Below are 13512 nucleotides of genomic sequence, written 5' to 3' on the forward strand. Positions count from 1 at the left end.
TGAACACCTCTGATTTTTACCGATTTTATACATATTTCAAAATGTAGCAGGAATGGAATCATTGCAAAGTAACACCTAAGAAACAAATATCGTGCTCGTTATCATCGATTCAATCATGAGGAACTGGTCTAACGGCCGAATCAAAAAATTTTGGCCGAAAAGCCAATTGTAGTAATGCTGGGTTCATATTTAATAAAAGCTCATGTATTGCCCTCCTAGTTGCAGCGGGCGTCCCTTCTATCCTGGGTCACGCCAGGATGCCGATCCTGAAATCCCTATTAAGACCCTTCAGTTCCAATATGTCTAACTAATAAATCCATCTTAATTCCCGTTTCCCTACTTGGGTCTCTCTCCGCCCCGACAGACAACACTATGTTTACATTTCAAGAAATGTTCAGGGATGGGCGCTGTATCGCCCCCTTGTGTGGTGTGTGCTGGTCCAATCTACGTCTCCATCCAGAGTAGTTTCACCTCCAAACAGTAACCCACAAGGGCGCTATAGTCCGATCTACAACCGTAGGATTGTCGTATTGGATGTCTTTTAACATATTCCCCTTTACTGCAACCCAAACAAGGGAAGCAGACCCTCTGTGTGAGCATTAACCCCTTCCTACTGCAGCCCATCTATATGAGAGCTAACCCCTTCACTCTGCAGCCAGCTTATGTTAGAGTTAACCCCTTCCTGCTGCAGTCCATCTGTGTAAGAGCTAACGCCTTCCTGCTGCAGCCGGACTGTGTGAGAGCTAATCACTTCCTGCTGCAGCCCGTCTGTGTGAGAGCTAACCCCTTCCTGCTGCAGCCAGTCTGTGTGAGAGTTAACCCCTTCCTGCTGCAGCCCATCTGTGTGAGAGCTAATGCCTTCCTGCTGCAGCCGGTCAGTGTGAGAGCTAAACCCTTCCTGCTGCAGCCCGTCTCTGTGAGAGCTAACCTATTCCTGCTGCAGCCGGTCAGCGTGAGAGCTAACCCCTTCCTGCTGCAGCCCGTCTGTGTGAGAGTTAACCCCTTCCTGCTGCAGCTCGTCTGTTTAAGAGCTAACCTCTTCCTGCTGCAGCCCGTCTGTGTGAGTTAACCTCTTCCTGCTGCAGCTCGTCTATGTGAGAGCTAACCTCTTCCTGCTGCAGCCCATCTGTGTGAGAGTTAACCCCTTTCTGCTGCAGCCCGTCTGTGTGAGAGTTAACCCCTTCCCGCTACAGCCCGTCTGTGTGAGAGCCAACCCCTTCCTGCTGCAGCCGGCCAGTGTGAGAGCTAATCCCTTCCTGCTGCAGCCCATCTGTGTGAGAGTTAACCCCTTCCTGCTACAGCCCGTCTGTGTGAGAGCTAACCCCTTCCTGCTGCAGCCCGTCTGTGTGAGAGCTAACCTCTTCCTGCTGCAGCCCGTCTGTATGAGAGTTAACCCCCTTCCTGCTGCAGCCCGTCTGTGTGAGAGCCAACTCCTTCCTGCTGCAGCCCGTCTGTGTGAGAGCTAACCCCTTCCTGCTACAGCCGGTCAGTCTGAGAGCTAAACCCTTCTTGCTGCAGCCTATCTGTGTGAGAGCTAACCCCTTCCTGCTGCAGCCCGTCTATGTGAGAGCTAACCCCTTCCTGCTGCAGCCCGTCTGAGTGACAGCTAACCTCTTACTGCCGCAGCCCGTCTGTGTGAGAGCTAACCCCTTCCTGCTGCAGCCCGTCTGAGTGACAGCTAACCTCTTACTGCCGCAGCCCGTCTGTGTGAGAGCTAACTCCTTCCTGCTGCAGCCCGTCTGTGTGAGAGTTAACCCCCTTCCTGCTGCAGCCCGTCTGAGTGACAGCTAACCTCTTACTGCCGCAGCCCGTCTGTGTGAGAGCTAACTCCTTCCTGCTGCAGCCCGTCTGTGTGAGAGTTAACCCCCTTCCTGCTGCAGCCCGTCTGAGTGACAGCTAACCTCTTACTGCTGCAGCCCGTCTGAGTGACAGCTAACCTCTTACTGCTGCAGCCCGTCTGTGTGAGAGCTAACCCCCTTCCTTTACTGCAGATTTTCCGGAGTGGAAAATTCTGCGTTAAAATCCACAGCATTTCCACATCAGAAACCATTGGTGTGGACTTTGACTCCAAATCAGTTGCGGATTCGCAGATGATTTCGGCCTGCTGGTCTACTCACCTTGTATTCACTACAACCCTCGCTTGGCGACTGCTACTAATCACCACGGCCGCGGGGCAGGTGGTGTGCCCACTTCTGCATCACCCAGCTATTGTCGGACCATTTAAATGCTCATCTACTAGTATTTGTCTGACCCGTAGGGTTGTGGATCCATCATATTCCGTGGATGTTGGCTTTCGAATCTTGTAATATATCCGTGTCTGTGGTTTTAGCATATATTGCGTTTGTCTCTAGTTCCAGTAAAGACCAACTTAATCTTTAATTGTTATTTTCCTGTAGTCTGTAATCTACCTCCAAATGCTGAGCCAGAACCCCTCTATGTGGAGGAAATTGTGAGCACTGAACCCCTACCAGATGGAGACCCCGCAGAGCAGCCTCTCGATGGTAGGTCCCACCTTTATTACTGCTTGAAACTGCTGATTGTCTGTATTGTGCCTGGAAGCTGCAGAGAAAGCATTGTCATCCATGACGTGTTACATGATTGTAGCCTGTTAGACCACATAACAAGCATAGAGGACGTCTAGGGGCTCATTGCCATCTACATGACACAGGCTGCTTGGTGTAGACTCTTACTTGAGACTACTTGACGATATAGACGTACTCTCTCACTATGCAAGACTTTAGAGTCTCACATGGTGAGAATAAGGAAGATGGAACAATGCCTCTGCAGCGCCACCTATTGGTTTGCAGCATTCCTTCAAATCAATATCAAACACTTTTTACAGGTCTTAGCAAAGATTGGGAATTGAAAACCAAGCCAGATTCCATACCCAAACTTTGTTAAGACCTGTATAAAGTGCTTGACATTGATTTGAAGGAATGCTGCCATCCAATAGGTGGCGCTGCAGAGGTATTGTTCCATCTTCCTTATTTGCATATTACCCAGAGGAGCATGCATGGCCTTAAAAGTCACCTCACTCACCTTCTAGGTGCTCTCCTCAAGGAGAGACAATACCCCTCCCGACTCACATAGTGAGAGGGATGACTGAGTAGGCATTCAGACCAGAACAACCTAAACTTGCTACCATAAAGTCCCAACACCTCTCATCTCTCACTTCTCTTGCTGACCTGACACTGGAGCCACACTTCCTCAGTCTGCACCCAGTTTCCAGGCTTGAGCCATTTCCAGAAATATCTCTCCCACAGGATCCATTCACTCCACTATTTGATACACTTTGCAGCCAGATTGGTAACGGGTGGGATAAGACAGAGACATCTGGTACTTGTGGGTATTTCTGTGCCCATGCTCTAAACAATGCCGACTCATATAAGCTTGTAGTAGATGCCGCTGTGACTGGCTTATGAACAACCTGGTTAACCCCGTGCCCTGCTCCTCCCTTCCAGGGAGAGGTGCCATCAAGATCTCTGAAGAGGAGAGCAGAGGCTTCAACACGACAGAGAAGGTGGACCAGGGTGGAAGCAGCATGGATATATCAAAGAACCAGGAACAAATCCAATGTGAGACAAACATCTCAGAGGAGCGGCAAGACACACATAAAGTCCATGAGCAGGAGCACAGTGAAGGCATCAGTCCAGTTAATACCGTGGAGATGAAGGACCATGCACTCCAAATGTTCAGCAAACAGATGAATGAGCTCAGTAACGTGAATCAGAAAGACTATTCTGAAATGCATGAAGTGCAGGGTTCAAGCCCTCCGCAGTCTACAAAACATGAAGAGAAAATGCAGTGTCAAAGCCCTGATCAGTCTGCAAGCCATGAAGATGAAATGCAGTGTCTGAGCTTTATTCATTCTGCAAGACACGAAGAGAAATTGCAGTGTCTGAGCCTCAATCAGTCTGCAAGACACGAAGAGGAAGTGCAATGTCTGAGCCAAGAACAGTCAGCAAGACATGAGGAGGAAGTTCAGTGTCTGAGCCTCGAACAGTCAGCAAGACATGAGGAGGAAGTTCAGTGTCTGAGCCTCGAACAGTCTGCAAGACATGAAGATGAAGTGCAATGTCTGAGCCAAGAACAGTCAGCAAGACATGAGGAGGAAGTGCAGTGTCTGAGCCAAGAACAGTCAGCAAGACATGTAGAGGAAGTGCAGTGTCTGAGCCAAGAACAGTCAGCAAGACATGTAGAGGAAGTGCAGTGTCTGAGCCAAGAACAGTCAGCAAGACATGAAGAGGAAGTTCAATGTCTGAGCCAAGAACAGTCAGCAAGACATGAGGAAGAAGTACAGTGTCTGAGCCAAGAACAGTCAGCAAGACATGAGAAGGAAGTTCAGTGTCTGAGCCTCGAACAGTCTGCAAGACATGAGGAGGAAGTGCAGTGTCTGAGCCAAGAACAGTCAGCAAGACACAAAGAGGAAGTGCAGTGTCTGAGCCAAGAACAGTCAGCAAGACACAAAGAGGAAGTGCAATGTCTGAGCCAAGAACAGTCAGCAAGACATGTAGAGCAAGTGCAGTGTCTGAGCAAAGAACAGTCAGCAAGACATGAAGAGGAAGTGCAGTGTCTGAGCCATGAACTGTCTATAAGACATGAAGAGGAAGTTCAGTGTATGAGCCTCAACATGTCTACAAGACACAAAGAGGAAGTACAGTGTCTGAGCCATGAACAGTCTGCAAGACATGATGGGGATGTGCATTGCCAGAGCCTTGATCAATTTCCAAGACATGAAGAGGAAGTGCAGTGTCTGAGCCTTGATCACTCTTCAAGATATGAAGATGTCAAATATCTCAATGAATGTAGTCAAATTAAATGTGCAGAAAGTCCAATATCAGAGAACATAACAGGTGAATATGACCAAAAGGAAGGAACACAAGCAAACATTGATCATATAAGTAAAGTGAATGTTCAGGCAAAGGATGTAGGAAGTCAACTTCAGACTGGATGTCATCCACAAGATGATATGAAGCAAGAAAAAAGCCAAGGCGAATCAGAGGAATACTGTCAAGAATATGTTGACATCATAGACAAGATTACTCCCTGTGAAAATGAAAAACTTGTTCAACAGCAATCAATTATGCCAGAGACTCAAGATCTAGATACAATTGGGCTTCAGGCAGAGGATAATGTCATTATGGCCAATGCTGACCTGAACAGATCACAGACAGGACAAGAGGAACTAAAAGACAGAGATGTTAACGAGGAAGTCGAGAGTCACCAGGGGGGTGCCATTAGATGTCACCAAACTGGTTACTTACAAAGTCAGATGGAAACAGGAAACAAGATGGTGCAAGGGAAAAATGAAGATGATGCTACATCTCACATACCAGAGATAGAGAGCCGAGAGGAAGCCATCCAACCACATGATGCTACCTCACCTCATCTCCTACAAGATGCCACAGAAAACAAGATGACAGACACATTCCCTCAAACTGAGAGGCAAGAACATCCAAGTGTAACAGACCAGGCCTCAGAACAACAACAATGGCAGCCTCTGGTGGAAAACCAAGACAAAAGACAAATAGAAGACGACATTCCAACAGATGATGGCACCGAAATGGAGAACTGGAGGATTCAGACTGAGGAAAGAGAGACCCAAACAGAGGACAGCATGTGTCAGAGCACTGACCAGAGGCAGTCATCATATGATGAGGACATACCAACCCAAACTGAAGAGAGAGACACTCAGACCACACCGCACACGGAGAAAGACGTCCAACATGACGACATGGACATTCCCATAGAGCACCCCGAGGAAAGGGTCATTCATGGACAAAGTGATGGACTGACCCAAGACAAGACTACACTGAATGAAGATGATATAGTAAGAACAGTGGATGAAGGAGAAGAAATGGTGGCTGCAGAGGCCCAAGCTGAAGAGGCGGCCATGCCAGATAGAAAAGGACATGACGATGGTCACTGCTTCCCACACTGTGACGCCCATGATAGTGTAGCCAAGGCCTCGTTGTATGATGAGGGGCTCATCCCTGAAGCTGCTGCACTGGATTGTCTCGAAGAGGAAGGAGAAGGTACAGAAGACACAAAGATCACTTAGTGTCATAGTCAAGGGGTCCTGCCACAGCTGTGTGGCCTTCACATGGTGATGGAGAGGATAAGTCTCCCAGGATTCCTGTAGATTACCCAGTTGTTTAGGTTTGCTTGTTTCAAAAAGTGAGTGACCAGAGGAGTTCTGGTGATCAGGTAGTGAGATGCCTGGCTAGAGAGAGAGAGAATTACTCCATATATTGTATAACCCCTTGTATATGTAGATGGAGAGAGCAGTAGCTGATGACAATCTTTGTGTCCTAGTGTCATATAAAAGGGTTGGGTGACCCATCACACCACATATGAAGTGGCCGGGGTTACAGCCATATAACAACTTAATAAAGAACTCCTGCACCCCACACCAGACCGCTCCTCAATCTTTTCACCCAACCTGTCATACTGTATACACACATGGCACTCACTGAGCTCTATGCAATCCTTATCAGAACTTCTGTCTTCCTGCACTCTCTTGACATGCCCCTTGCCCCGGATTAGCTGTGATCATACCTCAGTCTGCTATACTTGGGTGACACATTTGACAATACCACACTAGGGAGTGACTGTCCACACGTGCGCTTCTTATCTAGAGAAGTGCTGTTTCTCCTTGTGGAGAGCGCCAAGTACTTAGGAGACTTATAGGCCAGGTAGGCTCTTATGGGAAATAGCATATGCAAATGGTATTGAACAAAGGCTCTGCAGCACCACCTATTAGAAGGTAGCTTCCCCAATGATCAAAGAGATTCAGTACTTCCCCCAGACCCACTTTAGAGGCCTCCCAGAACCCCACTGTACACTGACGAGAGTGAAGAACCTCCAAACAATTGTCTGCATTGGTTATCATGTCCTTCTGGAGTAGCCTCTAGTTTGGCTTACATCCTTAGTCATGTTGCCTTCCAATTGGTGGTGCTATAGAAGTATTGTACCATCTCCTAATTGCATATTTTATATATTACACGTCCTGAACCCTTGGACTCCACAATAATTGGGTCCTGCTATCTCTTTCACCAGTAGCGGAGCAGCCAGAGGACAGAAGCCTGGTGACTGAGGACATAAAGTCCCACCTCGAAGATGAGGCTGTGCCAGACGTGAATGGAGAAGAAGTCGAAACACAAACTGAAGTCCCCGTCTCACCCCCAAGAACACAAGATCCCGAGGAAGGGAAAGGGTACGGAATATAATGTGAGGGGTTATCTCCACTGGAGACAGAATCTGTCCCCCCTGCCACACATATCTTATCACCTGTAATCAGTGGCATTTAAGACAGTCGTGGCATGAGGGCGGGAAATGACTGCCCAAAAATAAGACCCTGGTGGAGTAAACAGCTGAAAGCCCTGGTAGTATATAGAAAGTCCAGAGATAGTCATTGTCACTACATAAAAGCCAGGCTTTAGTGCACCTTTAGCCGCTCCACACTCATCCACAGTCATCCTAGGAAATAAGTGACCCCACACGACGTGGCTGAGAGGTCACACACACACCCAGTATCTTCTCTTCCTCCTGAACTCTAATTCTGTATTTTCCTGACCTAGGATTGAAAGAGAAGTAATGGAGTCTGAGAACGAGTGAGTAATGCATGATCTATAGAATATCTATGTCTTGTCCTGGATGTAGAGAGTCTCTTTATATTGTTTGTAGAATGTCTCTTTATGTCGTTTCCAAAATGTAAGGTGTCTCTTTATGTTGAAGTCTCTCTTTATATTGTTTTGAGAATGTAGGGCGTCTCGTTATTCCGCCTCCAGCGCCTCCTTATGTTGCCTCCAGAATGTGGGGTGTTTTCTTGATGATGACTCTTGGATATAAAGTGTCCTAATCTGGTCTCTCGGTTGTAGAGCGTCTCTTTATGTGGTCTTGTTCTCTCTCCTCAGGAGGCTTTCTTGGATCTTGGAGGAAGATGAAGATGAATCAGAGTAAGAAGCCTCAGCTCCCCTCCTGGGGCTCCACATTAGTCACATATAGGATATAATGCTCCGAGGTGTAGAGGACATTCTAAGGGTTATAGCATTCGGGCGTGATACAGGATATAGTGATAGAGGTGTGATATAGGGTATATGCAGCATATAAAGGTGATTTATATATTATATGAATTATATATTTGTATAGATGAAGTATAAGGTATAATGTCGGGGGGAGGTAGTAAGGGTGAGATTTTGGGGGTGATAAAGTATAGGGTACAATCTCATGGGAGCTGCAGGTTATGATTTCAGGGGCGGTGAGGTGCAGGGTATAATGTAAAGAGAGGAAAGGTATAGAGTATAATGTAGGAGATTGGAGATAAAGGGTATAATAAAGGGTATAATGTAGGAAGAGGGGAGGTACACGGTATCACGTGGAGAAAGAGGAGCAGTATAGAATATAATGTAGGGAGAGGGGAAGTACAGGGTATAACATTGGGAGAGGGGAGATACACGTTATATTGTAGGGGGAAGGGAGGTATAGGGGGTAATGTAGGGAAAGGGGAGGAATAGGGTATAACGTAGATAGAGGGGAGGAATAAGATATAACGTAGATAGAGAGAAGAGATAGGGAAAGGGGAGGTATAGGGTATTACGTAAGGAGAGGGGACATATAGGGTATAATGTAGGAGTAGGGGAGGTACAAGGTATAATGTAGAGAGAGGGGAGGTACAGGGTATAACGTGGGGAGAGAGCAGGTACAGGGTATATAACGTAGGGAGACGGGAGGTACAGGTGATGATGAGGAGAGGTATAGTGTATAATGTAGAGAGAGGGGAGGTATAGGGTATAATGTAGGGAGATGGGAGGTACAGGGTAGAACATGGGGAGAGAGGAGATACAGGGTATAACATAGGGAGAGGAGATGTGCAGGGTATAACTTAAGGAGAAGGAATTTTGGGAAGTGGGAGGTATAGTTTATAATGTAAGGAGAGGGGAGGTACAGGGTATAATGTAGAGAGAGGAGAGGTAGAGGGTATAATGTAAGGAGAAGAGAGGTACAGGGTATACCATAGAGAGAGGGGAGGTATATGGTATAATGTAGGGAGATGGGAAGTACAGGGTACAACATAGGAAGAGTGGAGGGAAATGGTATAATGTAGAGAGAGGAGAGGTAGAGGGTATAATGTAGAGAGAGGGAAGGCATAGGGTATAATGTTGGGAGGTGGGAAGTATAGTGTATAATGTAAGGAGAGGGGAGGTACAGGGTATAATGTAGAGAGAGAAGAGGTACAGGATATAACGTAGGGAAAGGGGAGATACAGGTGATGATGAGGAGAGGTATAGGGAATAATGTAGGGAGAGGGAAGGTATAGGTTATAATTTAGGGAGATGGGAGGTATAGGGGTATAACGTGGGGAGAGAGAAGGTACAGAATATAAAATAGGGAGAGGGAAGGTACAGGGTATAACTTAGGGAGAAGGGAGGTATAGGGGATGATGTAGGGAAAGGGGAGGAATAGGATATAATGTAAGGAGAGGGGAGTTATAGGGTATAACGTAGGGCGAGGGGAGGTATAGAGGATGATGTAGGGAGATGGGAGGTATACGGTATGATATATAAAGAGGGGAGTTACAGGTTATAATGTAGGGAGAGAGGAGACATAAGGTATAATGTAGGAAGATGGGAGCTATAGGGTATAATGTAAGGAGAGGGGAGTTACAGGGTGTAACGTAGAGAGAGTGGGGGTACAGGGAGAGGAGAGGTAGAGGGTATAATGTAGGGAGAGGAGAGGTATAGTGTAGGGAGAAGGGAGGTAAAGGGAATAACGTAGGGGGAGTGGAGGTATATGGTATAATGTAGGGAGATAGGAGGTACAGGGTATAACGCGGGAGAGTGAGGGTACAGGGTGTAACATAGGGAAAGGGCGGTAGAGGGCATAACGTAAAAAGAGGGGAGTTAAAGGGGATGATGTAAGAATAGGGGAGGTATATGGTATAATGTAGGGAGAGGGAAGATATGGAGTATAATGTAGAGAGAGGGTAGGTATAATGTATAACATAGGGAAAGGGGAGATATAGGGTATAATGTAGGGAGAGGAGATGTATAGTGTATAATGTAGGAGAGTGGAGGTATAGGGGATGATGTAGGGAGAGGGGAGGAATAGAGGATGATGTAGGGAGAGAGGAGGTATAGGGGATGATGTAGGTAGAGGGGAGGTATGGGGTATAACATAGGGAAGAGGAGGTATAGGAGTTGATGTAGGGAGAGGGGAGCTATGGGGTATAATTTACAGAGTGTGGAGATATAGAGAATGATGGAGGAAGAGGGAAGGTACAGTTTTTTAATGTAGGAAGGGTGGAGGTATAGGGGATGATGTAGGGAGAAGGGCGGTGATATAACATAGGGAGAGGGAAGGTGTAGGGTATAATGTAGGAGAAGGGAGGTAAAGGGGATGATGTAGGGAGAGAAGAGATATAGGGGAAGATGTAGGGAGAGGGGAGGTATAGGGGATGATGTAGGGAGAGGGGAGGAATAGAGGATGATGTAGGGAGAGGAGGTATAGAGGATGATGTAGGTAGAGGGGAGGTATGGGGTATAACATAGGGAAGGGGAGGTATGAGAGATGATATTGGGAGAGGGGAACTATGGGGTATAATTTACAGAGCGTGGAGATATAGAGAATGATGGAGGGAGAGGGAAGGTACAGTTTATAATGTAGGGAGGGTGGGGGTATGAGGTATAATATAGGGAGAGGGGAGGTATAGGGTATAATGTAGGGAGAGGGGAAGCATAGGGAACGATATAGGGAGAGTGGAGGTATGGGGTATAATGTAGGAAGTGGGGAGGTATAGGGGATAATGAAGGGAAAGAGAAGGTATAAGGTATAAAGTAGGAAGAGGGGATGTATAATGTTAGGAGAGGGGAGGTACATGGGATGAGGAGGATGGGGGAGGCACAGGGGCTGATATGGGGAGGTATAGGGAATGAAGAGGGGAGATATGGGAGGTATAGGGGATGATGACTGAAGGAATAGGGATGATGAGGGGAGGTATAGGGGATGATGATGGGAGATATAGGGATGATAAGTGGAGGTATATCAGTGGGGTACAAGGGCTGATGAGGGAAAGTATAGGGGATGATGAGTGGAGGTATAGGGATGATGAGGGGGGAGGGGAGGTATAATGTTGGGAGAGGGGAGGTGTATGGGATGAGGAGGAGGTACAGGAGCTGATGAAGGGAGATATAGGGGATGATGAGGGGAGGTATATGGGATGAGGAGGAGAGATATAGGGGATGATGGGGGAGGTATATGGCTAATAAGTGGAGATATAGGGATGATGAGGTGAGGTATAAGGTATAATGTAGGGAGAGGGGCTGTATAACGTTGGGAGAGGGGAGGTATATGGGGTGAGGAGGAGGGGGGAGGTACAGGGGCTGATGAGGGGAGGTATAGGGATTATGAGGGGAGATTTAGGGGTTTATGAGGGGAGGTATAAGGATAATAAGTGGAGGAATAGTGGATGATGAGGGGAGGTATAAGGTATAATATAGGGAGAGGGGATGTATAACATTGGGAGAGGGGAGGTATATGGGATGAGGAGGAGGGGGAGGTACAAGGGCTTGTGAGGGGAGGTAAAGGGCTGAAGAAGGGAGATATAGGGGGTGATGAGGTGAGGTATATGGGATGAGGAGGGGAGGAGGTTTAGGGGATAATGAGGGAGGTATAGGGAATGATGAAGGGAGATATAGGGGATGATGAGGGAGGTATAAGGGATGATGAGGGGTGGTATAGGGAATGATGAGGGGTGGTATAGGGATGATGAGGTGAGTTTTAGGGGATGATGAGGGGTGGTATAGGGGATGATGAGGGGTGGTATAGGGGATGATGAGGTGAGGTATAGGGCTTATAAAGGGAGATATAGGGGCTGATGAGGGGAGGTATAAGGATAATAAGTGGAGGAATAGTGGATGATGAGGGGAGAGGGGAGGTATAAGGTATAATATAGGGAGAGGGGATGTATAACATTGGGAGAGGGGAGGTATATGGGATGAGGAGGAGGGGGAGGTACAAGGGCTTGTGAGGGGAGGTAAAGGGCTGAAGAAGGGAGATATAGGGGGTGATGAGGTGAGGTATATGGGATGAGGAGGGGAGGAGGTTTAGGGGATAATGAGGGAGGTATAGGGAATGATGAAGGGAGATATAGGGGATGATGAGGGAGGTATAAGGGATGATGAGGGGTGGTATAGGGAATGATGAGGGGTGGTATAGGGGATGATGAGGGGAGATATAGGGGATGGTTATGAGGGGAGGTATAGGGGATTATGAGGGGTGGTATAGGGGATGATGAGGGGAGGTATAGGAGATGATGAGGAGTGGTATAGGGATGATGGGGGGAGGCATAGGGGATGATGAGGGTTGGTATGGGGAATGATGAGGGGTGGTATAAGGGTTGATAAGGGGTGGTATAGGGATGATGAGGGGAGAGGGGAGGTATAACATTGGGAGAGGGGAGATATATGGGATGAGGAGGTACAGGGGATGATGAGGAAGGTATAAGGGATGATGAGGGGAGGTATAGGGGATTATGAGGGTGGTATAGGGGATGATGAGGGGTGGTTTATGGGATGGTAGGTATAGGGGATGATTAGGGGAGGTATAGGAGATGATGAGGAGTGGTATAGGGATGATGGGGGAGGCATAGGGGATAATGAGGAGAGATATAGGGGATGATACAGGGTGGTATAGGGGATGATGAGGGGTGGTATAGGGGATGATGAGGGTTGGTATGGGGAATGATGAGGGGTGGTATAGGGGATGATAAGGGGTGGTATAGGGATGATGAGGGGAGAGGGGATGTATAACATTGGGAGAGGGGAGATATATGGGATGAGGAGGTACAGGGGATGATGAGGAAGGTATAAGGGATGATGAGGGGAGGTATAGAGGATGATGATGAGGGGAGGTATAGGGGATGATTAGGGGTGGTATATGGGATGGTAGGTATAGGGGATGATTAGGGGAGGTATAGGAGATGATGAGGAGTGGTATAGGGATGATGGGGGGAGGCATAGGGGATAATGAGGAGAGATATAGGGGATGATATGGGGTGATATAGGGGATGATGAGGGGTGGTATAGGGATGATGAGGGGAGTTATAGGGGATGATGAGGGGTGGTATAGGGGATGATGAGGGGAGGTATAGGGGATGGTTATGAGGGGAGGTATAGGATTATGAGGGGTGGTATAGGGGATGATGGGGGGAGGCATAGGGGATAATGAGGAGAGATATAGGGGATGATACAGGGTGGTATAGGGGATGATGAGGGGAGTTATAGGGGATGATGAGGGTTGGTATGGGGAATGATGAGGGCTGGTATAGGGGATGATAAGGGGTGGTATAGGGATGATGAGGGGAGAGGGGATGTATAACATTGGGAGAGGGGAGATATATGGGATGAGGAGGTACAGGGGATGATGAGGAAGGTATAAGGGATGATGAGGGGAGGTATAGAGGATGATGATGAGGGGAGGTATAGGGGATGATTAGGGGTGGTATATGGGATG

At 47.6% G+C, this 13512-nt stretch overlaps 1 protein-coding gene across 4 annotated transcripts in view; it reads left to right on the forward strand.

The window, feature by feature from the left end:
• Positions 1-13512, forward strand: part of CNGB1 (cyclic nucleotide gated channel subunit beta 1) — a 48397-nt gene that overhangs the window by 19682 nt on the left and 15203 nt on the right. For 3 of the 4 annotated variants that reach the window (XM_066582534.1, XM_066582535.1, XM_066582537.1), the window contains 4 exons: positions 2397-2501; positions 7060-7216; positions 7581-7613; positions 7917-7958. In XM_066582534.1, the coding sequence (XP_066438631.1) occupies positions 2397-2501; positions 7060-7216; positions 7581-7613; positions 7917-7958 (337 nt within the window). The remainder of the gene's footprint in view (positions 1-2396; positions 2502-7059; positions 7217-7580; positions 7614-7916; positions 7959-13512) is intronic. The other variant, XM_066582536.1, reaches the window with a different exon arrangement.

The sequence above is a fragment of the Eleutherodactylus coqui genome, chromosome 11, assembly GCF_035609145.1.
Source record: "Eleutherodactylus coqui strain aEleCoq1 chromosome 11, aEleCoq1.hap1, whole genome shotgun sequence".
Lineage (NCBI taxonomy): Eukaryota > Metazoa > Chordata > Amphibia > Anura > Eleutherodactylidae > Eleutherodactylus > Eleutherodactylus coqui.